The following is a 27,753-nucleotide window of genomic DNA, read 5'->3' as shown; positions in this document are numbered from 1 at the left end:
GAAATTGAAAAGCACACATTTCCGCTTGGTAGACGGTCAGAAACATACAACAGTTTTCCAGCAAAATCCGTGACCAACGATTGAAGATGAGCATTGTTTATGCTCTTCCGAAGCTTATTATGGTAGCGCTTTAACAATATCTTCATGTGGCTTTCCTTTTACGTCGCCCATGCCATGGAGCAAAATCTGTTTCTGTCGTTGAACTTTTCTTATCACAACTGACTGGTCCGGTTCCCTCACGTACCGTCGGTCTTATTCGGCCACAAACTTCTAGCGTGTTCATGAACCCGACCTCTATTACAATACCGAGCTAGGGTCAGAGATATCGGAGCAAAATTCTCTGGTGGACCTTTTTTCAGTTAACCCTCTTAGTTTTGCCTCTTAATCAAGACGATTGTTTGACGAAACACTTTAATATTACGGCTACCTCGAGTAAATATTTATCATGTACTAAAGTTATTTGCATTCGTTTGAGGAGTCTTGGACTGGGTTTTATTCACTTTCCACTAAGATTAAAAGCTCGCGTTTAATATGTATCGTATAATTTTATTTTCGAAAAACAAAACAATTTTAAGCTGCTTGAGAAATTGACACAGCTTTACAATAAGGCGACGTTACTTTTTTGGAAAGCCTAAGTTGAAGTCAGGTTTGCTTTTTATTTTTCACTCCATCATTACAGCTCTATTAACGCTATCCATTCACCCCCGACCACATTTCCGCGCATATTGCTTCAATTAAAGTATCCTAAATTTGTTATTTCTCCTTTTGCTTGCAGGTTTTACAGGCGTAAAACAAGCTGAGTGGTGGAAGCAATTTTCATAATCCTCTACCGCGCAGCCAGACCTTCCTTTCCGACCACAGACTGGTTTGGTAGAAGCAGGTTCATCAAACGGGAAATGCACCGTGCATCCGAGGAGTGTCGATGGACGGAGATGTTTCCGTAATTAAAAGCGATAATACGTGAAAAACTACGCCGTCACTAGGAACACGAAAACGAAATAGAAAAACGACCTCGGCAAAACGAGAAGAATATAGAAGAGTAAAAAATAAGACTCTTTTCCGTCGGATTATTCATTGTAACGTGGTAAAAACAGAATTACTGAACATACCACTGAGAACATCCAGAATGTCGGCCAAAACAATAACGTTAGTGATGCTGCTTTACGAAATCACCTTCACCAGCAGCAGCCCATCGTTCCAGGGCTTGATAGAACCTCGGCGTGTCCTCGGCGGTCCGGGAATTAGCACTGTGGTCGGTGAAGCTATGCACAACAAACTGGGTAAGTAATTCATCCCTTTGCCAGCAACGGTTAAACCCTATGTTCAGTTTTGCGATTAGAGTATATTTTTTACCTTATCGTGTGTCCTTAAAAATGAGCATAAAGGGACATAGAATGAGCATGGATTACTCAACCGTAAGCCATTCATTGGCCACGTTTCGTTCTTACTGACACTGTTTTCTTCTTTTTGTAGACACAATGCAACCCGAAACAACGGAGCTACCATCCGTTGTGTCCCCGACGGAAAATGCTGTCCACAAATATGCTCGGGAGCTGCTGCCAACAGCACTCACGTCCTTCGCCAATAGCAACGAAAGCAGCGGCATGAACAGCTTCAGCAATTCCACCGACAACGCTGTTCTCTGGAGGTAAGCTGATGGCAGGATGAATTCCTGAATGGATAATATCAGCCACACTTTCATCTCGTGAATGAGACGCGTAGACAAAGAGGAAAGGAAATCGGTTGATTCTTCACTAATTGCATTTAAATGATGTTATCCACGTGTGAGCACAATGTCTACTACCGTCAACTTGGTCGCGTTTGATGTTGCTGGCTGCTGACGCCGATTCGTTCGAACGGAAAGATAAACGCGAATTCGATCGCGATAAGGTGGAGTTCTTGAATTTCTCCATCAACCATTATGCGAAATTCCGTTTTATTTAACTTTTGTTCCGTTTCGGAAGAGGAAGCATCGAGGAAGCTATATGAACGACACTTGGGAAAATTCGTTTGGTTTCAATTGGTCGTCCTGTTTATGTGCATCTCGTTCGTGAAAACATTGTAAAACTTTACTCCCAGATTTAATGATGCTTTTGGAAGGTGATACCCCCTAGCTGGGGTTTTAAAAAGAGAAACAATTGGTAACCATACAAGTAAACTCCGGTATTGTTTCAACAAGTTGGAAACCGTAAAAATATCTCTAGGATAATTTTGAAGGCGTAAGAAAAGTGGCTCAATTACTACAAAAGAAAATTGTTTTACAATGTTCAGATCATCCTTTCTACTTGAAAAGAGCTAGAAATGTGTTTATAGAATCGTATCAGGCTTCACCGAATTCACCAGCTGTACGATACATTTATTTTTAGATTCCACTATCATTGAATGTACCGTCGTTACATTTCCATACCATTACGTCCGGGAACGCTTGGCCCCGAAAACGAGACTTATTTTTGTGCAGCTGTAAATGTGTTTCGCGTAACGAAAATGTGCAAATGGGTACGGTAGGCAGCGTAAATCCGGCTCCCGCTTGCAACGCTTGGTCCAACGACCACAAACTTCATGCTTTATCAAGGTCGGTAAAAGGAAGAAGACCACCGCGGACACGGACATTTCTGGCGAAATTCAATCAACACGCCGTTGTTAACGGGATGCTGCCTACCGCCCCCGTCAGGACATCTACAATAGTAATCAAAATTTATTCCGATCGATCCTATCACCAGAATCACCCAATCGTCCCTACGACGTCCCGGAAATGTGTACAATCGGAACTGTCCATATTTTCTGCCACTAGCCGCCGCCTAAAGTTTTGTTGAGTATTTACGGTCTTGTTTCTCTTCCGGATACACACAGCAAATACGTCGTCCGGTCGGGGTTCGTGCTACCGGTGGATCCACTGTTCGTGGCCAAAGTGAATCCCTTCTGGCTCCAGTTCGAGCCACCGACAGCGGGCGAACACTACGGGCTGGCCGTATTCTACTGCGTGATGATGCTGTTCGGCGTAATCGGAAACGCGCTGGTTGTCTTCATGTTCTACAGGTACGTTAGTTATATTTTCCTCCGATTCCTATTCCTACTGTCGATCGATTTCGGGCGCGCGCGTTAATCTTTTCGCCGCAGCTCGTAGCCGTTTTGACGGGATTCGATTTTTCCTGCAATAAACATAAATCAAGTGATGGGTCAAAGCAGCGACGCATTGCTGCAACCTACGCCCTTGCGGAAACACATGGAATTGTTGCTTCCGCCGGTTTCCCGTGGTGATGTGAAGATGTCGTACCGGTGATTAATATTTATGTAACGACTCACGAAATTACCCGAAAACCAGGGAACAGCAAACAAACAAGCGATGCCGTCGGCAAGCGTGTCCGTGTTAAGTTTATCTCCGCCCATTCCGGGTTGGTCGATGTTTTCCGCAGCCATTTCACAATCCGCACAATGTATTCAATATCCCGTTTGGAAAAACTAACTGGTTCGGAGGGGGGGGGGGGGGGGGGGGGGGGAAATAAGTTAAGTTGCGCTGTAAAAAAGAAATTTACTCATTTTTCCCAAAAACCCATTGAAAACAACAGACCTTATCGTGGAAAACTTTTCAAACTTTTTCTCCAACGTTGATCGTTGGGAAATATCTGTTCGTATCATGTTTACAGCGTTACAATGATGCCGCAAGAGCAACCGGCGATGGGCGGGTGAATCTGTTTACGTGCAAAACGTTCTATCGGTGGCAGGTAGTAAATCATTTTCTTTTGTTATCACTACCAGCACGCTCAGCACATTTGTGCCCTTTCGGTGGACTTCGCATCAATAACGAAAAATAGATCGCGATCCATCTCGAGTGGAAAACTAAATCCCTCTCTTACTAACTAGATAAATAAAAAAAAAGCGGGGAAAAAAACCTACCGTAGAAGGCTCTTCGTTGCTAAGCGCCTTTAAGTAGACCATACAGCTCTTGACTACAGTCAGGCAGACGTAACTGTGCAACGCTGGAAGTGCCGCTAAAATGTATAAACGCCATGACTTTTGTAAAAAACGTATATTTGAAGGCGTTTTATTCCTTTCGGATGTTTCATGATGTATAACTGTTTCCAACTGAGTGGATCTACCTCGCCAAACGAATTCGCTTAATAATTGGAAGCCTGCTATTTAATGGTGTTTTGAAAAACTTCCCTCGATACGGTAGAGTCACAATCCGATCGGAGGACATAAGAAGTTTATGATACCCTCTCGTTTTTTTCACCAGTTGTATAATATTTTTCTTTCTTTGTTGAACTTCATAAAATTATTGTAACTTCTCGTGCTTAGTGATTTAATTTTTTTTATGCCACCTTTTTGTTTATTTTTTGTTTTTTTTTGTTTCGCTTTTCATTACATTAATATTTTTTTTTGTGATGGCCTGTTTATAGTTTGGTGACGAGTACATGCATAACTATATGTTTAAAGATAAAAAGCTTTCGCCTTTGCCGACTTCAGATCAGCCACGCCTAGGAATATCCTAATCGACCAACTCTGGTTCGGTCGTAGGATCGGTTCCGGTTGGTTCTTGCTCCGGTTGTTTCTCCGCTTCTTCATCGCCCTGCTTTCTCTGTCTCCGCTTGCATCCTTCGCTTCCCTCTTCGTGATGACGATGACGATGGTGCCGTCCACCACGATGGCCATGGTGTTTTCCGTACTTGCCACCATACCGCTTTCCGTATCGCTTGCACTCCATTCCATCCTTACGCATCTTGTGGCAGCGCTTTCCACGTTTTTCCATTTGCGCTTCATCGGGAGTGTCCGAGCTCGTGGCGCTGGATGTTGAGGATTCGGATGAACTGGAGCCCGAGCTGCTGCTGCTGCTGCTACTGGAGCTGCTGCTGCTGCGGCGACGTCGACAGTGTTTGCGTCCCTTGCGGCAGGAACGCTCAGCTTCTGTGCGTCTAAATCGCCGACAGAAATCCTCTCCGACTCCGGGCATCTCTAGGCCGCCGGGTCTACCGAATGGATGCCCACGACCGCCCCACGGTCCGAATGGTGGAGCACCAAAGTGCCGGGGTGGCATCTCACGACCATGGTGTGCCATTCCTCCATGCCATGCACCGGGACCGAAAGCTGGTGGTCCGAAATGACGATGGCGGCCTTCGTGATGATGTCCATGTTCGTGGTGTCCATGGTGCCCTTCAGGTCCAAAGCGATGCGGTGGTCCGTGATGACGATGATGGCGTCGGCCGTGTGCTTCCTCGAAATCGGAATGCGGTGGACCAACCTCTCGACGATGATGCCGATGTCCGTGGTGGTGTCGCCGTCCGTGCCCATGGCCGTGTCCGTGATGTCCATCGACACCAAACCGATGATAGAAGTGTTTTCCATGGCGATGTCGGCGGCGATGTCCCTCACCCTCGTCCAGTGCCATTCCGGCGAAATCTTCTGCCACCAGATCCTCCACGTTCTGCTCGTGGTCTTCCACCAGTGCGGCTTCCTTGGTGGCCGCTAAATCAACGGCTCGCTCGAGCGTCAGGCTGTCGGGGCGTTCCTCGCAGAGTCGATCTTGTACCGGGCCCGGTGCCAGACCGATAACGAACCGATCCAACAGCAACGGCTCCAGCTGCTGCTCCACGAACGCACATTCCATCGACAACGCCTTCAGTCTGGCGTACCAATCCTTTACACTCTCTCCACGACGCTGCTCCGCCCGGTAGAACTGGGACCGGCGACGGAAGATGGCGATCTCCGGTATAAACTGACGGGCGAGAACCTTGCACAGCTCGTCGTAATCCATCTCCTTCGGCGATCGTGGATGGCAGAGACCTCGTAGCGTACGATACGTGTCCTTGCCGATCACGCTGATCAACACGGGAACCCTGGCTGCTCCCGTAATACCGTGAGCTCGGTAAAACTCCTCCAGAATCTCCCGATAAACGTTCCAATCGTCCGAAGCACCCCGGAACTCCGGGATGATACTCGTTACCGCTGTCTGCTTCGACATGGTGCCTGCTGGACCTCTCTCTTCCTTAATCGTTCTGGTTGTCCGGGTTTTTCGCGACTTCTTCCACTTAACTTATTCCTTTGTCTCTTGATTGGGAGCTTCACAACTGGATCGCTTTTGCTTCTTGCTTCGCTGCTGGTTGCTTCAACTTGACTGAACAACTTTCCCTTCTCGCTGTTTGCTATACGACGCTGTTGGTTGCAACAGTCGAATGTCAACTCTGATGCAATGGACGCCCTTCCAGTGGTCTTTTATACAACGACGCAAAACCGGCCACCACAAAGCCGGTCATTATCTGCCCATCCATGTGTTGTTGTTTTTGTGCCGTTTGTTTACCACCGGCCTACCGGCAAAACTAATACTATCACCGGTAACACAAGCCCCGCCGCTTTCCTCCTATCCACACCCCCCCCTCGCAACCTTGCCATCCTCTCATCAAAACTGCATGTGATGAGTCATCGTACGCCGGAGTGGGGCAATTTCACCACGATCGTATACCTCTTGCATCAGTGTTGGTTAATCTACTCCACTACCTCGCTTCCCACCCTCCGCAAATCAACGATCCATGACCCCCTCCTCCTCCCTTCCCCTCCTTTCTGAGAGATACTCATGTTCCGGAAGGAAAAACAGAATGACGGATCATGACGTCAAGGTTCTTAATCTCGACCAAACACGATCGTGCATGTTTGAACCCGCGTGTGAAACCAATATTGGTTGCGTAATGTAGTAGGAAGACGCTTTGATGCATGGAGAAAGCCTGTCCCAACAAGTTACATCTTGTTGAAGCCTTATCAGCGCAAATGTCCATTAGTCATAGTCTATCAATAGTCCACGTGAAATTGTTTACTTTACGCACAACTATAAACCTTATCGCATGTTGTTACCGTTCGTGGAGTCAAGTTGATTTGGTTGAATGCCATTTGAATGACTCACGTTTTTTTTTATAAATTGCAAACCTGCAATTTCACTCCTAATGATGTCAACTAAATAATTCATTTTGTTTTTACGCGTTTGGGAAGAATACGCACTCATAAAATACTATTTGAAAAAATCTTAAAATTATCGTCAATCAGTGAATGTTTTCATCCGTTAATAGTTATTCCCTTGACTATATTCTATTCTTATTTGCCGAAAAGCGTTCATAAATGTTTTTATAGTTTTGTCCACATTGTGTTACAAGCAGTCAGTTATTATAATGTCCTTTAGAGCGGAAAGGTAATTTGTTTCCCACCACAAACACCACATAGGAAATTCATACACCATTTCAAAATTCAGCATAGTCCTAAACCACGCAGAACCCAACTTTTCCGCATTCATATTATCTCCATCCCGACATGGTGTACCGTCAGTGAAAACAATCCACCTATTTGCTCTATGCTTCGTCACATTTTAGTCTTGCATTTCACAGACGTCAGATGCCTGTCTGATCTGTACGTTTCCAAGCAACCTGCCCGTGGCAACCATTTGCACCGACGACGTGCAACACGTGAAAATTTATTCGAACGGGGGCGGAAACACCGAGGCAGTTGCCGATTCGGGATATTAAAGTATCACTTGTCAATTATGCTTCATAAAAGTCCATCGAGCAACAGTCTGTAGTCACTTGTTGAAATGTGTGGCAACGCTAAGGGGCCGGTACTAGATAACACATCGTGTCGTCAACCCTTCAGGGAAATTGATATTTTGTTTTCAAGCAGAATCGCTACGTCATTTATCATCCATCCCAGCGAACACGTACGTCACTATCATCGTAATACTATAATGGTTATAAGGGAGCATTTTCTTTCACTTTTCCCATCGTTCCCATCGTCCCCACAGTCCTTGCAATTAATCAACACATTGGTTTCATTTGTGCTCCACGGAGATCCACACCATAACTTCGTATGGCGGTTTATTGCTTAGACAAATTTTCACTTATACTCATTATATGAATAATCTTATTATAGAGAAGACTTAGAAGTCATCACAAGCGCTCTCTCACGTTCAACATTCAGTCACACGCACGCAACCGGTCCCTTCGAGGCAATGAGACCTTCACAATCATTCATTTCCTTTCAGCTTAATCAGTAGCTTATCACGTAAGGTTCTTGTAATGCGCTAATAATATTAGCTCATGGTGTCCCCCTAATACTCGTCCGCAGCGAACATTTGAGGGCACCGTGGGGGGGGAGAGTTAATTTATAATCCCCCTGCACCCGCCACTTCACTCTTGAGCGCACACTCCTTGTTCACCGCCAGCTCCAAGGCCAGTTCCAGCGTGAGCCCTTCGTTCTCTTCGCACAGCCGGTCCATAATCATGCCACTGCGTAGCCCAGTCACAAACTTGTCCAGCAGGATCGCCTCCAGGTTCTCACCGAACCGGCAATCCACCGAAAGCTTCTTCAACCGTCCGTACCACTGTGTTACGTTTTCGCCGGCGTTTTGCTTCGCGTTGTAGAACTGTGTTCGCTCGCGGAAGATGGCCACCTGCGGGCTGTACTGCTTGCGCAGGAGCTCGCACAGCTCCTCAAAGGTACGGCTCTTCGGTAGCACCGGATGGCACAGGTCCCGTAGCGTTTTGTACGAATCGCTTCCGATGACCGAGATCAGCAGAGCCGTACGCTTTGTGTCCGGGATATCGTTCACCTCGAAGAACTGCTCCAACCGCTCCTGGTACACGTTCCAGTCGTCGACGAATCCATCGAACTCCGGAATCGAACCGACCATCGACTGACCGACCATTTTCGTCTGCTTGATTAGCTGCCCGTAGCGGACTGCGAGATTATGCGGTCTGAAACTTGTTCGTACGTGAAACGAACTGAACGGTCGATGGCATGACGGACCGGCATATATAATCTTCCGGGAGGCAAACGTCCCCACCGCTGGCGAGACCGGTGTTTGTGGCGCCATGGCGTCCGGCACCAATTCAAACGTACGCTGCATTCGAAACACAGTGTACGTACACCGTATCGTGTACGTTCCGTGGTGGCCGCGTGTGCGTCAGACTCGCGGTTCTTTGAAAAAGATGATGTCATCTCGACCGAACAAATGCGCGGTGTGGGTTGTTGCCATATTCGCGGTTATGCTTTTCACTGCTGGCATCGACTATCTTCCACACACACAACAACTTGATGCCGGGTTTTTTTTGACTTATCAAACAGCATTCAGTATAAGGTTGTGAAATGAAATGTATTTCAATGAGTCATGATTATATGTCAATGCAATCGTAGCGTAATTTCATCTATTTTTGGAATTTACGTAGGGAAATATTCTTACAAACTATATAATCGTTACCAAATAAGCTAAATTTGAAACCACACGAGTCACATTAAGTGATGATTATTTTAGTATAAATCCCCGGAATCAAAGATTTATTTTTTTCCTTGAATTGTTTAGGTTAGTTAATTGTCTATTTTATTTTGTTGATACCGCATTTTGCTACTTTCCCCAAACATATTCTGGGACTTTTACTGCTGGGACTTTTACTACGCTTCGGTCATCTGAGACATGGAAATGTACAAAAAATTGTTAGGGAACTACCAATCAAATTCATAGGAATTCTAACTAAAGGAAACAAAAAAGGTTTGGCCAAAGAGCTGCAATTTGATTTGCATGAACATTCGTTTAAATTTGTTGCATTTCAGAAACATGCTTTTTATGTTCTTAACGACGGAGTGCTAACCGGTTTTCTATGTTCACGAAAACAATCTTGTCGTTTTTCGGTATGCGCAAAAAGAAGCAGCGAATCTTCGATTGGAATGTATGTGTAGACTTGGGCTCGCAAAAATAGCTACGGCTTGCAAAAATATCTGGTTCGGATTTTTTTTTTCACAAATGAAGTATAAGCATGGAAAGGTTTAATTTCAATACGAGCAAAAATACTGCTCCTGTGCATACATCTTTATTGTATTCCTTGTCGTTTGCACAAATGCCTGGCATTTATTCAATTTTAATATGTTAAAATAAGTTTTAAGCAATTCCTAACATTACTCAACCACAGCCTTGTTACGCTAATGACCGAAAAGTACACGAACATACTTTAATCCTGAGGTAGAACTTAATCTCCGGCTTCTGATCCATCGGCATTTTTAGCGGCATTGCGACGAGCCGCTGCATTTCGCCTTCTGTTACGAGTGCGGCCTTGGCCTCGTCCGCCGGCACCTCCTTCATCGCAGATGGAACCGTCTTCACTCTGGGCCGGCTTTGGTGCCCCTCCACATGTGCAGCATCCTCTGGCCACGGGATAGCTTTCGCCAGCAACACCACAGTACGCCGGAACTTGATAGCCCGTTTCTCGCACGGCACACTCCTTGTTGACGGCGATGTCGAGTGCCTGCTCGAGCTTCAGCGTTTCATTTTCCTCGCACAATCGATCCAGCACCTGTCCCGGCCGCAACCCGGTGATGAACTTGTCCAGCAGAACTGCCTCCAAGTTCGAGCCGAACTTACAATCCACGGAGAGCTTCTTCAGCCGCCCATACCACTGGGTCACGTTCTCGCCGACGTTTTGTGTCGCGTTGTAAAAGTGTGTCCTCTCGCGGAAAATGGCCACCTGCGGGCTGAACTGCTTGCGGAGGAGTTCACAGAGCTCCTCGAAAGGACGGTCTTTCGGCAGGGTGGGATGGCACAGGTCACGAAGGCTCTTGTACGCGTGACTACCGATGCAGCTGATAAGAAACGCGCTCCGCTTTTCATCCGCTATTTCGTTGACCTCGAAAAACTGCTCCAACCGCTCGTAGTACACATTCCAATCGTCACAGTTGACGATGAACTCTGGAATGGTTCCAATAGTCTGCGCTGCCATTGTTTGTTGTTTCGCAAGCACCAACAAATGAGATGTTGTGCAGTCGCCGCTCGACGAGAGACTGCGAATACTATCGACCGGTCCGAGCAGGCCGCGCGTATATTTATATTCGAAAGTACTAGAGATGGGGCTTCGTCAGGCATGTGGTGAACTTACAAGCTGCTTTAAATGAATAGATTTTTGTCGCTCACCAAACTTCTAATTCAAACACTTTCATGTGCTAGATTTGTTTCCCTTAAGTTCATTAATTTAAAAAAATGTTAGTCACCTCAAATATATTCAATTTCATTATTATGATAATTTTAAACATTCAAGTGAACCATCAAAATAGATGTCCAACGCTAGTTGAGCATCCAATACCACAAACCACCGTTGTAACAACGACCATGAAAGATGTTTGCCAGCAACCGGCGGGACAGATACAACTAAAGTTGGCAGTTGAATCATCGGTACTCCCTGCTCGATGAAACGACAATCTACACAATATATGTGTTTGTTCAACAAATTTTCAAATGAATAATGCACTTGATTAAAAAGTTTTTAAAATACTATCCAATGATTGAGGATAGTATTTAAAATCTTGTTCAATAATTTTGTGTATTGCATCATCCAGAAAAACTTATCCACATTTCATTACTTTCCAGACAAATATCAATCTCCGCCCTCTCTATAATTTTTTTTTTAATTTGACGACTACTTTGATTGGTGCATTAGAAAGCAGGTAGTGGGGAATGGCTACTCCTTCCTACTTCCTTCCGATCCGGTTGTTATCAAACCTTTCTTTGTTTACCGCAGGTGAAGATGGAAGGGATAGTTCTCTGGACAAGAGGCTCCTTTCTCTCGGTCCACACGGACGGTAGCATTCTGGGGGCCTTTCTTCAGTTTCTCTGCACTCATCTGTTGGGCAAGGTGTACGATCGAGTGGCTTCATTGAACGGTGATCAGCGTATGATCGTCATGGCATATCCGTTACTTGTTATCCGCATTTGGCGTGAATTGAATGCACTCGGATTTGACCTTCCGATAGACAGGGTCGCGAGTGTTTTGATTTGGTGGGGAGTAATAGAATATGAAGGACCGTTTCCGGTGCAGCGGAACGGATATCGAAGAAATGGTTGAATGAAATGAGAAAAGTTATTTAAAACGCAATGTTAGCATTTAAATATATCAACTATCAAGTGAAACTAGTTAGTGAAAATGTAGGATGTGTACTGCAAACACTAAAATAGGAGAACGTAATCGGAACTAAACAGCTGTTTGAGTCATCCGTCCGTTCTATGAATCGTTGGGCGGAATAGCCGGCATTTACTCATCTCGAGTTGGTTTCTCAAAAAACTACCACAAGCGCACGGTATGGACCTTGGTGTTGGAATTGTTTCTTTCGACACGAACACCGAAACAACGCCACCGTGATGCAGTGTTCGTGACCCCGGGAAAACTGACGCACCAATTTTGTATTTCACCCAGTAGTGGCGTATATAAACCGCCGGTCGACCAATGTTCGGTTCAGTTGTACATTTGATTCCGAAAAGATTTGCTCACCAGCGTTACGTCCCGGGGCCGGGATGAAGGGGCCGAGGGCTGCCGCCTTCCTTACCGGCGGAGGACCAGTGACAACCGTGTGGCGTCTTTCTCGTCGAACGTTTGGAAACTCCGGTGGGGAGGCCGTTAATACTTCCCGTCCACCAGCTCGGTGCGGACGCTCGGAGTCTCCAGAGCCGTCCTCACAGCAGCATCGTGTGGCCGCTGACTGCCGGAACACCCCCGTGAGCCTCGTCGGAACCGCCCGGTTCCCCAGTGCCGTGAGGGGTTGAGAAACGAGCCGTTGCCTTTAAAGGATTGCTGTTAGAGGAAGAACCCTGCGCATTACCGCAAATGACGACGTCATCGAACTGATAAAAAGCACCTCAGTGACTCGGTACCATCCACCATTATTGTCTGCAGTGGCCAAACGCGTTGCGTTTGGCAAATCGCCTACAAGCCGCCATCTTACCGCAGGAGTGTGTTCGTGTCGTTGTGAAGGTGACCATGACATCCACATCGAAGGAAGATCATCTACAATGCCGGGTGGTAAAAAGTAAAGCCCTCAGCTCGGTTGTTCGTATGATGTCATTCTCAAAGATTGTACCAGTGGAAAGTGTATCGACCGTCTGCAGAGGTGACGCACCGTCATCGTTCTGAACCTCGCCGATCCTGCCGGTTTTACTACTCCGTTCCGGAATTGTGTCAGATGTTTAAGCAGGTGTACCTGTGCTTGCACAAACACACCATTCGGAACTGTTCAGTTCGTATCGAACCGAACAATCTGCGTGACCGATGGACACGCATTATAAATTTCCATCGGATGCTCGACATTACCTTCGGGTATGTCACCACTTTCCCGACCAATTGGCCGGACACAACCTCTACTCTATTGAGTGGAAAAACGACGAAGGGAGAAGCGCAACATATACAGCGGTAATACGCGCCCCTAGGACACGTCCGTCGACGAGACCAGATATCCGTTTGCAGAGCGGTCTCCTCCAGCTTCGAGACTCCAGTGTGAGCTGTTCCTGAAGGACGCCCGCCTCTATCAAGCGCAGTGAGGCTGTCGACGCAGCGCGGTTGCTGCTGCATGTGTTACAGTAGATGCAGTTCCTGCCGACGACATCCCCGGTCACGGCACTCCTTGCCCTTTCCCTTGAGAGTGACGCAAGTCGTAGTGTCGGTCGTACCACGGTAGATCTCTTGGAGGCAGTTCCAGCGAACGAATAACCAGCGGAGAAGGGACAGCAAACATCAACAATGGAAGCCGCTGGTCGTGCCTAAACTTCGAGAGGTCCCGAGGAAAGCTCTCGGTACAGTCGAGCACAGATGCATCTCAAAGAAGAATCCGTACCTTTTCGGTACGAAGAGTGTCCTCTGGCAAGCGCCTGCTGTCTTCACTTGCCACAAGATATTGAATAAAAATCACTTAGAAAATGTAATACGTTCGGCATTTCTTGATTGCACTCATGATGACATTGGTTGTATATAAAGCATTCAAGTACATAATCCTCAAACTCACTACACATACATACATTAAAATATGTATAGCAAATATTTTACAATACAACTTTTGGACCCAACTATTTCGTTTATTTTCGCATTTTATGCACTGCAATTCAGTAAGTTAATATGGGTATTTTGGTTTATGGCAATACAAAGGTTAATCTACGTTAATTTCTTAATTATGATCGATGTAGTGGTTAGCAAGTTTTTTATTTTAACAGGTAATTTGTATTTGGACACCATGCTTTGTGTTCCGCTTATTTGCAGATATCGATCTTTGCGAACGCCAGCCAACTACTTGGTCATCAATCTAGCTGTGGCCGATTTCATCATCATGTTAGAAGCACCGATGTTCATATACAACAGCATTCATCAAGGACCGGCACTTGGTTCGATCGGTAAAAATGCACGAGTTCCTGGAAAAACAATGCAGACACTTGTAAATCCGGTTGCTTTCTCTTTCCTCCCGATAGGATGCACGGTGTACGCGCTGATGGGTGCCCTCGGTGGAACGGTTGCGATCGGCACCCTGACGGTCATCTCAATCGATCGCTACAACGTGGTAGTGTACCCACTGAATCCGAATCGCTCGACAACGAAGCTGAAGTGTTACATCCTGATCGCCTTCACCTGGGTGTACGGTTTGCTGTTCGCGGGCCTTCCGGCGCTCGATATCGGCCTCAGTCGCTACACGGCGGAAGGGTACATGACGGCGTGCAGCTTCGACTATCTGGACCGCTCGGACAAGGCACGCGTGTTCATGTTCGTGTACTTTGTGTTCGCCTGGGTCGTACCGTTCACGGTGATCAGCTTCTGTTACGCCAAGATTCTGCTCGTGGTGATCAACGCCAACTCGATCCAGTCGAGCAAGAGCAAGAACAAGACGGAGGTGAAGCTGGCTGGCGTGGTCGTTGGCATCATTGGGTTGTGGTTTGTCGCCTGGACTCCGTACGCCGTGGTGGCGATGCTGGGCGTGTTCGGTTACGAAGAGTATCTGACCCCGCTCAACTCGATGATACCGGCCGTGTTTGCGAAGATCGCTGCCTGCATCGATCCGTACTTCTACGCCATCAACCATCCGCGCTACCGGCAGATGTTGGAGCGTATGTTCTGCAACCGGGGCGTCGATGGGCCCAATTCGCAGTATCAGACCTCACACTACACACGGGGTGGATCGCGTGCGGGTGACTCTGTCGGTGAGGATTCCATCGGCACGAACCAAGCTGCTGCTACTCCCAGTGGTGCCAGAACTACTTCCATCCGTGTCGCCGGTGGTCGTTCCGGTCGGCTGGTCACCGCCAGAGGTAGCTACTCCTCCGCTGCCCCCGGCGGTGTCGTCAAGGCTCTCAAGAAGCAGGCCTCCAATGGCGATGAGACGTCGCTCGAGGTTTCACTAGAAATGTAACAACGTTGCAGGCGAGGAGTGCAGCTCCTCCGCATTACGGACGACTACGAAAACAGTGCCTTTGTGTAGTAGTATGGAATGAGGAAAAGGGAAGAAGCAGACACAGCACCTAGAAACACTCACCGAGAATGGTCGACACAACGCGCGGACAACGACGTGAACGAATATTTTAGCGACATGTGGTAATCACAGGAAATTACCGGAAAACTCATCTCAATAATTACCCTTTGGTAAAAACATATGGACAACGATGCTATGTGCATGATTGATAAATCAGGATGGTGAGGTTCGCAGACAAGGAGACACAACGATGGCATACCCGGCCAGGTAGGATGTTATTATCTTTGGTGGCGGCCTGGAATACTATAACCCTAACCCCATTTCAAACATTGACTAATGCCAGGAGAAGCATAGGATGAAGCTGAAGAAACAATGGGAGAAGTTAAGTCTGAGCAAGTTAAGTGCAAGATGATTCGAACCATTCCTTTCCTTAGTATTGGCAGTGATATTTTCTGTCATGTTATGATTTCATTGTAAGTAGGTCACCTGTTGTCGGAAGGCATGTATTCCTTCCCATATGAGCCAGCAAATGTCCAGTTTGATGGGCGTTTTATTGGAGCGCAGTATTGATACTGAAATACGAGCTGCAGTATTGTTTCTTTTTCTATATTCTTTTCCATTTTGTGCTGCATGTGGTGCTTTTTTAGCTATGCTACATCGGAAAAGCACCAAAAATGTAGCAAACATAAAATTCTGCTTAATTCAGCAGTATTCATGAGTGTGCCAGTGTACTTCCTTTTGGGTTTCTTTTATCATTCCCAAACCATTGGGAATCAGTGAATCAGGAGGGAGACAAAAAAATCTAGCATTCCTAGACGAAAAACAATTGCACCACATTGGGCCATAACCCAGCCCTTGCCAGTTTCCCCACCCTCCTGAAATACTCCAATTCTTTTTTCTAGTGCCGGAGAAGGCGAAATGTGAAAAGTCAAGGGTTCCGGGGTGGAACGAATCGACACAAATGGCAACATTTAGGCCCAAGTGTCCGGGAGGGCAGCATGATAAAGTGGTTGTTTTTGTCGGGAACTATCACGCTAAGTGATATCAACAGCACCCCTTACCGAGGCTGGCTGACAGAAGTTTCGGTGATCCGCAGCGCCGAACTTTTCTTAGCGACGGTTAAGAGAGTCAAACACCCAACATTGTTGACTCTATGTTACGTTGGTATGAACGTCTTTATTCCTTGTGGACCATTCTAAGAAAAAAAGACGATAACGGTACGTTCTCCCGATCCAATATTTCCTTCGGTAATAAATCTTCCGCAAATGTGATGTGAAACTGCCCGCTTCTAGATAAAAACCGACCTTTCCTAACCAAATTTGTTGAATAATTAAACCAAGAGTTTTGTCGAAGTTCGTTGTCGACGTTTTGATCATTTTCGTTTCCTCACTCGTTAATAGTTGTGAAAGGCACACACGCATATAAATAATTAGTGCAGGTTTCAAGGGAAAGAGAAAAGTCATTTAAAAACAAATAATAATAAGTCTCTGTTGGATCAATAGTATAATATTTGAAATCTATATCAATTATGGAAAAACAGCCAGTTATACCATACGACGTAGAACCTACAAGAAACCAGAGATATAGACGACACATACCCCTTGTAGGACGCAAGTAAAGTTACAACACATAGCACGTGTAGAGAATAATTGTTTGCAATATTGATAAAACAAGCATTCCGATGTTCGCGATCAGTTTCCCAAGAATCATCCAACTAATTCTGATTTGAAAATATCCTTGTTTTGTTACATGCTTAGCGAACCATTAACTAAACATCGCACTCCACAACCGCTATCATTTAAAGCTCGCAGCTTTCTGAACGAAGGTAGCTTTGATGCCTGTATACAACTTGCGTTGAACATTGGTCGCTTGTATCCAATTTACGAACAGACACACAATTTCTGTTGAGTTTTACAAAAACATCCTATTTGTAAGTTGTGTGAAATTTTTAATTTCATCAGCGCAACATCAACGGAACTGTATCGGATTCCCACAGTTTTGTCGATGACTAGGCCTGCGCTTATGAAACCCAAAATTTCAATCCATTAGCCAAACGACGGAGTGGAGAAGTGGAAAATTTTACTGAAAACTGTGCCTTAATTATTTCCAATTGGCTAAACCGTTTTAAGAAGGTAGACTACTATAGGACACGAGCATCATTTTACCCGTAAAAGTAGCACGAAAATCGCTAGGTCTTTCATGCATGTGGCAAATTAAAAATGTAAAAAAAAGTTTAAAAATATTGAAAAGTGTCTAGTAACGAAACTTGGTTACATCCTTCTCCAGTGCGCAGTAGCGCAAAAAAATAGATAACCAGTATCAAAACCATGTGGCGGGCGGTAGGTAGTGGCAGAATCGAGCTTAGACTAGGCGTGATTGGTGAACGGGCCAAGCAAGAGTGAAAATCGAAGGAACCAAAGTCGTGGAAAAGAAAGTACAAACCGGCAGTGTGTGTATGGAATGGAAAATGGGGAAAATCGCGAAGGGAATCCAATTGTTTTCTGTTCATCCGTGCCAGAGAAAAACTATATATTCAATGTAAAATCATTTTATGGTTCTACCGACAGAAATCTGGTTATCAAGGAAAATGACCAGAATCAACAATAGCTCTACATGTTGACTAGCATCTCTTCGATCATACGGATCGATTTATGAATATTTCAATATACTGAAATCGGTGTGGATCATTGCTGATTCGGAAAGTTTATGCCAAAGTTGTTACAATAAATGTATTGTTAGTGTTAGCGCATCAGAGATACCAAATATATTTTGGGAAGTTTAAATCGATCACAAAGCAAACCTGCACAACGTGTTCTGAGTTAATTCTTGGTGGTGGCTTATTTGAATTAGATTTTATTCCGTACTCAATTTTGGATTTTTTTATGCATATTTTCGAGTAAGCTACCATGCGCCTCCACCATATACTTGCTATAAATCACTTGCGTTTTTAACGTCGTCGGTTGCGTCGATCCGAAAAGATTTGCCCACCAGCGTTCGGTCCGGGGCCGGGGTGAAAGGGCTGAGTTCTCCCATCATCGACTACAATTGAGCGATCCTATCTTTCATAAATTCTCCTGATGTAAAACAAAAGAAAGGACAAGTCAACCGTATTATCTAGAACGTTCCTATATTTTAGGTATCAATATTATTGTTTACAACAAACATATTTTATACGTGTTTGATATTTCCTTCCTTTGCCAATATATCCTTTGCCATTATAGTTAAATAAAAAAAAAAACAATTGAAAATGTAAAACAAAACTAAGTGTTCATTTCGGTATTGCTTAGTTTTGCGAAATTTAAATTTATTTTAAAGTCAACCTTCGCAAATCGATCTGAGTCTCTTTTCGTAGTTGCTTAATCGAATTAGAATACAATTCATATTCAATTTTACATTAATCTTAGAGTTCACTTTGGTTTGCCACGAGCTACCATGCGCCTCCATCAGATAACGATTCACTAGTCTGTTTAAGTTAAATAAAATGTAGTGTGTTTCACACCGCGCTGCCAACTTCAGCGTACACCGTATAGGAAAGCACATCAATCACGGTGGATACAGCGCAATCACGTACAATCACTGTTGAAAGCTCGTTAAACAACACACTAATTCCATGATTATCTGCTGCACGCGAACGGCTTGTACTCACACCACAAGCAATGGCCGCGGTCGGATACGAACGAATAATAATCCTTTCACACTTGCACATAAATGATTAGCTGGGGATGGATTGGTTGTTAAACAGGAAAAAATGACCCACCCAGCTGTCCCCCGTACGACGTGCAACAGTTTCTTAACGAACGTGGCGTGTTTGAGGCAATGTGGAGCAATAAAAATCCTCTCCTCGCTACAAAAGACTGCTGGAAACTAATACTGGTTCAGCAGAATTTGCATACAAACAAGCGGGGAACGACGGTGTTGTGACGTAGTGATGCAGGTCACTACCCCTATTTGTGCCTTAACGCCATCTGTTTGCAATATTCACCAAGGATTCCCATCAAGAGAAGGGAGAGTGCGCGCTCCATTCGTGTGAGAAATATTCATTCCAACGACAGATTTGGTCGTGGGAGAAGTGTTTTAAAAACAACACTCTCTTCAGCACTATTTTGACAGCTCACACTGCTCCACTAAGTATACAGGACGCTTGGTCGGTAAACGTAAACAAACACATCGCAGGATATACCGACGGCAGCAGAAAACACACAGTTTCTCACATCTTACACTGTGGTACTAACTGGCACGGAGAAAGTGTCCAATGCTGGGGGGAGAGTTTCATCGAACAGGAGAGAATTGGGAGAGCGCCGGCGCCTGAAACCTTGCACAGGCTTTGACGGCTTTTACGTGGAAAGACTAGAGCACGTCAGTAGCAAGATCAGCTCGTTCGCGTTACGGCACCGTTCACTGACCAGCCGGTCCCCAATGAAGTGTTCGGAAGCAAATACATAATTGTCCTTCCCGTACAGAGGCGTCTGGTGTCTCGTGGTGTTTGGCATACGTCATTGTTAGAAGGCCGAAACACGTCGTCATTACTGCGACTCGAATTGGAAGAGGTGAGAAAGAATTCACCATTTCGTTTGATTCAAAACAACACAGTGAGACTGGTGGTTCAGTAGAAAGTGTGCAAAGTCCGATACTCGTGGAGTGAAAACTTATTAGGCCACCACAAGCCACCATCGCGAGATGGTTACGTCGTCTTTCGTCAGTACATTGTAAACCACGTAGTACGTGGGCTGAAGTTACCAAACCCGATGGGTTCAGAAAGTCTACCAATGCTGTAATGAAAGGCTGAAAGGCTGAACGACCGTATACGTTACAAAGTTTCGAACTGAAACGTCATTCCGCAGGGCTCCGTTCTCACCCGTGAAAGAAGCCTTTCCACCGATTTTGTAAACCCCCGATTTCTGTCTTCCCATCTCCTCATCTCTTTCTTTCTCTTTCTCTTTCTCTTTCTATCCCTCTGTTCGTTCCGTGCAAACGTAACGTCACTTTCGCCGCCGTCATCGTTATCGCGCGTCCGTTCGTGCGTAATCAGAAGGCAATTTTTCAAGTAGGCCGTCGTCGGGCAACACACACTTTTCCTTCCCCTGTCTGTCCGGGATAATGTTCCTTGTTATGCTTCACACATCAAGCCATCAAGTTGGGCGACGGCTGTAGTGTTTTTTTGCTCTCCGGTGGCGGTGTGTTGGTAACTTTCTTCGGCAATGCTGGAGAAAACCGGGCGTAAGATTCGCAGCTATCCACACCCAGCGAGGGGTGAACCCATTTTTAAGCAGGAAAGTAAGTGTTAGCTGCTGTTGTTGTTGCTGTTTTGCTTGTTGTTTGTTGTTGTTGAAAGGAAGACCACTTCCCCAAACGGAGAAAGGGGGGTGTGTGTGTTTGTGATGCAAAACCGTACCATCGAGGAAAGTGAGTCTGTCGCTCGGTGAGGTGTGAGAGTGCAGAAATTCGTGCCAATTTGCGGGCGAGCTGGTTATGTGATAGGTGGCGGAAGCGAGGCGGAAAGGGTAATAGAGGCACCTTCGCCACCACGGGGCTGAACACCATATGGAAGAAAGCGCATCCCCACCAGAGCCATGTTGTTAGCCGTCACCATTACGAAGAGCACTTACGCTGCCGACCGTCGTCAGGCCAGCGTTTCCAGGGCACCGAGGGAAATGTTTTCCATCCACCCCAGCAAGCGGTAAAACCTGTACTCCCGGTCGTAAAGTTGCTTAACTGAGGGGCTGCCACCACCGCACGCATCGTCTTCCACCGGGCGCCTCCATCGGACCGGGCGCCTCCATTGGATCTGTTTTCTGTTCTCACAAAGTCGGTGTGTCTCCATCAACTGAGCGCGTGAAAGGCAGCAGTGTTTGGTAACATCACCATCATCCACGGGGAATAGGAGCTCCTCTAAACGTCACGGCGTGTAAAGGTAAGACTGCTTGGATCTTCTTTTGTGACTACTTGGATCGTATTATCGATTTTCTACAACCTTTCTTTTTAGTTTTCATGTGAAAATGAGTTAAATTTAGGAAAACAACTCTTAACAAATTTCACTAAATCTCCTCCGGACGTTGCCAAATACCAATAGTTGATAGCACAAGAAGTACTCCAAACGAAGTCCCTGTTGCCAAAAAACGCTACCTAACAATTGTGTGGCACTTTGCTGCCTTCGTATGAATCCATGCCAGGTTCGGTCGCTGGCGGAAACCGATGACCTGTTTGCATTTCAATTAGGCGGTTGCCAGCTTTTTGGCCAAATGCAGCATGCTTTGTCCCTTGTTGACAATAATCGCACAAGACTTTCGGGCGGCTTCCTGGCCTTGTTGTTGCCTTGCGAACTCCCTCCCGGAAAGTGCCTGACCTAAAACTGTCCGAGCAACCATTATTTACAATTGTTCAATGCCAGTGCAGTGCTACTTGCGAGAAGCTGCTTTGTTCTTCTCCACAAGCAGGCGGGCCTTCCGTTTCGATGATATAATATCGCCCGCCGACCAGTTCTCCGATCAAATGTGTTTCCTGTTCCTGGCACCGTACGAGATAGAGAGGCTCCCTGACAGGGCGTCGCTTATAACTTGCCCTACAGCATAAACAATTCATCGGTTTCAGAAAAACCCACCCGCTTGCCCACTTTTCGGGGAAAGTTGTGCGGATGTGTTCATACATATTTAAAATTTAATTTGCCACTAATAGCACGGCAAATCGCATTCCCAACACCCTTCGGTCCCATCGGTAGGAGTAACGTCCCTTTTTTATGACAGATGTTCGGTAAAGGATTGATTTGGTTTCGGTATAAATAATCAATAGCCATTCGGTTGGCTCTGTGTACGATATTGTTCTGTTGTTCTTTGCTGGAAGCTGGGCTTATCGATTTCTCTCTCGATCGTTTACGTAGACATATTTTCCAACACAATTTGTACTCTTCTCCCTGATCTGCACATGTTGTTCCAGTAATATTGGGCGTTTGTTGTTGATTTTCAAACTTGTGTAATCTGTACAAACCGTCTTTTCACACCGCAACAATCGGACGGCATGATATTTCCAAAACACAGCCGCGATATGATACTGTAGATTAAGCAACGGCTTCAACCAAACCGCTCTCGGACTCGATGGTTTACATTAGTCCGGCTGGCTTTCCACCACCACCACCACCACCACCACACGGTTCCCTGTGTCTATGGCTTTGTTTAATTTTTCCCACCGATTTCCATCTGGCCTTTGCGGCCGCCTTTCGGCTGCGCGTAGGTGCGAGATAAATCTTTCACTCCGATAAAAATAAACTCCAAAGTGAAAAGGCAAATGTTCCCGGACCAACACGTCGCCAACCTGCTCCACCGATGTTTCAGGGTTTGGTGTGGGGAAAAAACCTTTGGCGATGGTCGTTGCAGAACCGCTTTTTATCCCGGCACATCCCGCCCGGTATCTCGTTGTAATAACACGCGTTTCGAATCGAATCAAACGGCGGTGGACGGACTTGGAAAAAGCCGCCCGGGGAAAATGAAATATTGGATGGAAGAGCAGATGGCCGGGTGGGCAAACGGAGCGGATTTTCATTTATGAAACGCATGTGTGCGTTGGCGTGTCATTTATTGTGGACGGCTGTCAGACGAGAGGGGGACGATTTGTCGCACTCGGAACCGCTGGAAAGTGCGTTGATCACTGAGCGACTCGTCAGCCCAACCAGCAACTCCTCATAAATTATTTGTCTCGAAAGACGTGGTCCTCGGTTTCGGTGTGGTTTAATGTCACCGTAAACGAGCTGTAGCACAAGTTTTTGGTGATGAAACATAGGCAGAGAAGCTGCGCGTTTCCTTGAAGCATTTATTAGTTAAATTATTGACTGATACTTTACTATTCAACATGGAAAAATTGCAACTCTTTCGATTAACACCTTCGTAAACTTCTTGCTTCGAAGAGAATCAACTTGTGTTTAGTTCGAAATGCTACCGATTCCATTTCCCCGCCCCGTTTTGCAAACGATCACCACAAGCCGCCGGTATTAACGCGTAGTTGAACATTGTTTGGTGCTATAAAATTGTTGTTTAATCGATAGTCCAACCAACCTGCTACATCAAACCGCTTGTGGGTTTCGGAAAATTTCACACCTCCTGTAGAAGAGAAAAAAACAAGGAAAAGGGGACTCCTTTGGGAAATTCGGGGGTGTTTTACTTGCACCTGCGTTAGTCAAAAACGCAAGGAAAAAACGCGGAAAGGTCACACACATCTAAGACGCGCGACGTCAAACGACGTCATTGTCTGGTTCGTCGGTTTGCCGAGTTTCGAGTTGCCGCCGGTGGGTTGGGAAAACCGTCGCCCAAGCCGTACGCCAAAAGGATGCACGCGAACGGAACGAGGGGGCCATCCATTGGTTGGATGGATGGATTGCTATAATTAGCCGCTGCCAAAATACCATGACCTATCCCATTCATGTTGCTTTCGGGTGGCCTGAGGTGGTTCCTGCTCCCTTTTCCTCCCCACCCTTTTCTTGCTTATATTAGACTAGTGACGTACTTTAAACCGCGTGCACTACCAAAAACGAAGAACCAGCAAAGCCAGCACACGGAAGCCGCGGGATGGGGCAGGTTTGGAGGGACACAACGATTTCGAAAATAAATCCACTTAAAACCAACTTGTCGCAATTAAGCGTCCACGCGTGTTGTACGCACATTACAGGAGAATTCCGTGGGAAAAGGGAAAAGGAAACACAACCGAGGAACAATGTAGAAAAGTTAATTCGCATTAGGGAACACATAACTGGGCAGCCTTTGCTGTCGTTGCATTGTTCGGCAGCATTCCAAACGATTATGAACATACGCAAACATGAACATAGGGGTAAACTTGGCGCAACACGAGTTTAAACGATGATGCACCTGGTGGGAAGATTCTACTGAGTTATTGCTAGCAGAAGGTGAACGAGTTGGAGAGAAAGGAAAAAGGTTTAACATCTTGGAAGCGAGCAACAGATTCTTCCACAAATGTGTAGGGATTGGGCCGAGTTAGTTAGATCAATAATAATTGAGCGAATTGACTGAAATAAATAATGACTGATTAAATGAATGTCGAATCAAAACGTCGATTTCAAACATATTTGTAAAAAAAAAATCGAAACCCTTCGCAACCTAGTTGGCGATGAAAATTGAAAGAGCTATGGCCTACTTGAAATGAAATAATTCTACGCAAAGAAAAACTACGGAACAGTAGATATATTGAAGTGAGTACCATTGATCTTGACTGGAGTGGATGGCGATAAGGTAGAGAAAACGAAGCAATTGTGGAAAAAGAATACTTTTAATTCCAGAGAGAAGATAAGAGTCATAAGCTTTAGATAAGTATAAGAGTCATAAGTTTTAATTCTTTAACAAATGTTGTGTCTTTCATTAATCCTCGGCAGCGTTTGCTGACTAACGTTGCAATTATACTCCGGTTTATCGCAGTATGCCTTGGGTTTCATGGTATAAACATGATAATTCGATTCACTTCATTAATTAATTATTCATGATGTTCGTTAACCGCACAAACAGGTAGCGTGTGCGGAAGTAACACCTCAAATCGAATTAAAAGAAAAAACAAAACACTGCATGAACTGTATTGTTTCGATGCTCATTACCCCTAACGCTTCTGCAACTGCATTTCGTGTGCATTTCGGTCGTTTTTTTCGTATGCAACCGCGAGAGACGATTATTTTTGGCCCGACCCTATCCTTTTGCAGCAAACCGTGCGAAATTGTTTCAGCATTCGTTCCCTTTGCCTTTCCGGATGGTGGTGGGGCCGCCGCGGGTTGGGTTTGGTGGAGAATCATAATTTGCCTATTTATAAATGCACAAAATGTTCGATCGTGGTGCAGGCTTGCGAAATGCTGCGTGCTGCACCAAATTTCTGAGCGTTTTATACGGTGTGTTTTGGAATTTTGTTTACTAAAAAGAGGGTTTATATGTAAGAAGAGAAGCAACAACCTGCTATTAAGTGGTGCCGTTGAATGTAGTTTCCTTTAATTCCTACGTTGTGTGTATCCTACGTTGAGTTTTACGTATTTAGTTAGTTTTATGTAATCTAGCCTACTGTGTTGGTAAAAAACTGCACCCTTGAAACGCAGTCAAGAAACACACAGCCTACTCGAACCTACTCGTTACTTGTTACACAATTCAAACCAGCCATTCCATTCTGAACACTGATTATATAAATATCATAGAGTAATTGTTGTTATTTTGTAGTCAATCGTTCAGCTTTATTCCTTTTTCCTTTGGGGGGGGAAGCACGTTTTCAACGTTCATTGCATCGCAATTTATCAACTCGAAACCCAATTGGATTTTTTACTTCACTTGAAACGGGAAGCTAACCGCGGCACGCAGAACCAGTTGCATTCCGAATTGAGTACGATTTCGTGCCTTCATGTGCATCCCCGGGGCATGCACTAACCAGCATTTGCATGCTCAGCACGAAACACGATTGAATGATTGTGGACTAAAAACAAAGGAAAAACGTCTGAGACTTTTCCACAAGCTCGGCTGTTGCGGTGAAACAGTGCATTAACGTTGCTAATGTATTATCGAAACTGGAATCTGAAAGTGATTCTAGACTTTGGGACTAGTGTGTGTTTGACTAGACACAAAAGGTTCAATCTTTTTTTTTTCTCCCTTCAAAGCATAAGCAACACTCCGGTCACGTACGAAAACATTCTTCGTCTAAAGTGGACGGGATTCGCCGGAACTTTCCCTTCTTTCCACTTCCCACTTCCGTACAACAATGATAGTCCCTTCGAGACGACTTTACATCTAAGGTTCGCCTTGTCTTTATCGGAACTTTCCACTTAACTACCGCCTTTTCCATCCCGTTTTTTCCTTTCAGGGACGAGTGTCGTTTTTGTAAAACACAGAACCATCACCAGCTAGCTGCCGAACGATGAGGATGGACATCTTCCGGTGGCTTCCGGGGGCCTGCGGGAGTCTCGGGCCGGCACTCATTCCACCGGCTCACATTGCCGTCCTCTGGTACTTCTGGCAGAACTATTCCCGCTTCGTGGACAAGCGCTTCTGCTCGTGTTCGTGCTGGGACACGGTTTTTAAGGGTAAATATGCTTCCTTCCTTGAACAACAACGCGTTTCGTAAATGTAACTAACGTTCTGGTGTTTTTTTCTTTCGTAGGAACGTACGAATCCGGGATCGCCTCGTACAAGCACATGTACTTCAATGCGACACAGAACACGATGAAGATGTGGCTGCTGATCGTGGTCGGTGTGATCGCGCTGTACGAGTGCACGAAACACCTGGTGCAGCTGCTGCTGCAGAGCAAGGTGCGCTACACGATGATCGTACTGTTCCTGCTGTCCATCTTCTCGCACTACTACGCCTGGTGGGCCTATCTGAACTACTACAACGACGAGTACTACCACCAGTGGAATCATCAGCTATTTTTCACCGTAAGTCGATCGGAGGAGGAGAGAAGGTCGTTGTCGATGACGCAGTTTTATTTTTCAGATCACTGAGCTCATATCAACCAGCTTCGTGCTGCATCTGGGCAACGTGGAGAACCAGGTGACGGCCCGGAAGACGCTCAGCATCGTGGGCATCGCGCTGCTCCACATTCTCGCCAGTGGTGTCGATCAGTTCATATCAAACGTCTTCCGAGGCGAAGGTTACCCGCATCAGGTCTGTCTCCTTTAGCTTCTATCGTTTATCCTTATCAATCCCTTGTAAGCTACATCCATTTTTCATTCTAGGTCGTGCGTGATCTGGGGTTCATGATACCGGACGTGATGCATCTGATCCTTCCACTGTGGCTGCTGCGCCAGACCCGCCTCGAGAGCTTCAGCACGCGCCCGTTCTACCGGGATCGCAACCTCCGGCGGGACGTGGTGCTGATGTTCTTCGTCGTCACAGTATTATTCACCATCTGTTCGTTCCTCTAGGAGGAGGGGCACGCTGGTGGCGCCGGTGGTGGCGCCGGAGGCGGTTAAACTTTTGCTGCACTGTGAACTGTGCAGTACAAGTGGCTGTAAAAATTTTAAAAACATTTCTTCCCACCATTATCATTCATTACTATCGAGAAACACGTGCTCACCCAACTTAGCAACAAAACCACCGTCCCTCCGGAACTAGCGGAAGGAAACATGAAGCCAAATACCCCAGCCAACTAGCAGCAGTAGGAGACAGGAATCCGTGCACGACCCCTTCGTGTATCTTGGGCGAGTGTTAAGTGCATCGGAGTGCCACGGTTATTTAATTTTACCGTCTATGCTCTAGTAGAAGCAAAGCAGCACTAAATAGAAGAAGATCGCGGAAGTAGAGCAAAGAAAAAAACACGTTAAGGCTTCCAACGCAGAGAAAGCGCAATGCAGGAAAATGTCGTTCAAGCGACACTCCAGAAAAACCATCGATCACCGTAGGAAGGGAACATATCCACACTGAACACTGAAAACTTATCAATAATTTTAGTAGAAGCCATGCTGCTTGGCGCCGGGAAGTGACGTGTGTGTGTAGCAAAAAGGCTGATTTTGTCCCAAACCGTAGTCGTCTTCGTCGTCGTGTGGGTGATTGTTTTAC

At 45.8% G+C, this 27,753-nt stretch overlaps 5 protein-coding genes across 5 annotated transcripts; 2 read left to right on the top strand and 3 right to left on the bottom strand.

Moving 5' to 3' along the window:
* Window positions 1–1,126: 1,126 nt before the first annotated feature.
* Window positions 1,127–15,394, top strand: LOC131265359 (opsin-2). The gene is made up of 5 exons (XM_058267617.1): window positions 1,127–1,280; window positions 1,474–1,648; window positions 2,851–3,036; window positions 14,037–14,167; window positions 14,243–15,394. Exons 1-5 carry the CDS (start codon window positions 1,127–1,129, stop codon window positions 15,172–15,174), a joined length of 1,578 nt encoding a protein of 525 aa, XP_058123600.1. The 3' UTR covers window positions 15,175–15,394.
* Window positions 4,321–6,233, bottom strand: LOC131266659 (ubiquitin carboxyl-terminal hydrolase 42-like). Its single transcript, XM_058269259.1, has one exon. The coding sequence runs from the start codon at window positions 5,954–5,956 to the stop codon at window positions 4,487–4,489; it is 1,470 nt and encodes a 489-aa protein (XP_058125242.1). The 5' UTR covers window positions 5,957–6,233; the 3' UTR covers window positions 4,321–4,486.
* LOC131266673 (uncharacterized) lies at window positions 7,887–8,766 on the bottom strand. Its single transcript, XM_058269275.1, has one exon. It carries the CDS (start codon window positions 8,675–8,677, stop codon window positions 8,135–8,137), a length of 543 nt encoding a protein of 180 aa, XP_058125258.1. The 5' UTR covers window positions 8,678–8,766; the 3' UTR covers window positions 7,887–8,134.
* Window positions 9,792–10,802, bottom strand: LOC131266671 (uncharacterized). The gene has a single exon (XM_058269273.1). The coding sequence runs from the start codon at window positions 10,737–10,739 to the stop codon at window positions 9,993–9,995; it is 747 nt and encodes a 248-aa protein (XP_058125256.1). The 5' UTR covers window positions 10,740–10,802; the 3' UTR covers window positions 9,792–9,992.
* Window positions 15,395–26,112: 10,718 nt separating the features above from the next.
* Window positions 26,113–27,170, top strand: LOC131266672 (uncharacterized). The gene is made up of 4 exons (XM_058269274.1): window positions 26,113–26,278; window positions 26,356–26,630; window positions 26,689–26,859; window positions 26,931–27,170. Exons 1-4 carry the CDS (start codon window positions 26,113–26,115, stop codon window positions 27,117–27,119), a joined length of 801 nt encoding a protein of 266 aa, XP_058125257.1. The 3' UTR covers window positions 27,120–27,170.
* Window positions 27,171–27,753: the final 583 nt, after the last annotated feature.

Source organism: Anopheles coustani, chromosome 2 (assembly GCF_943734705.1).
Source record: "Anopheles coustani chromosome 2, idAnoCousDA_361_x.2, whole genome shotgun sequence".
Classification (NCBI taxonomy): Eukaryota; Metazoa; Arthropoda; class Insecta; order Diptera; family Culicidae; genus Anopheles; species Anopheles coustani.
This window is presented reverse-complemented; position numbering and strand designations above follow the sequence as displayed.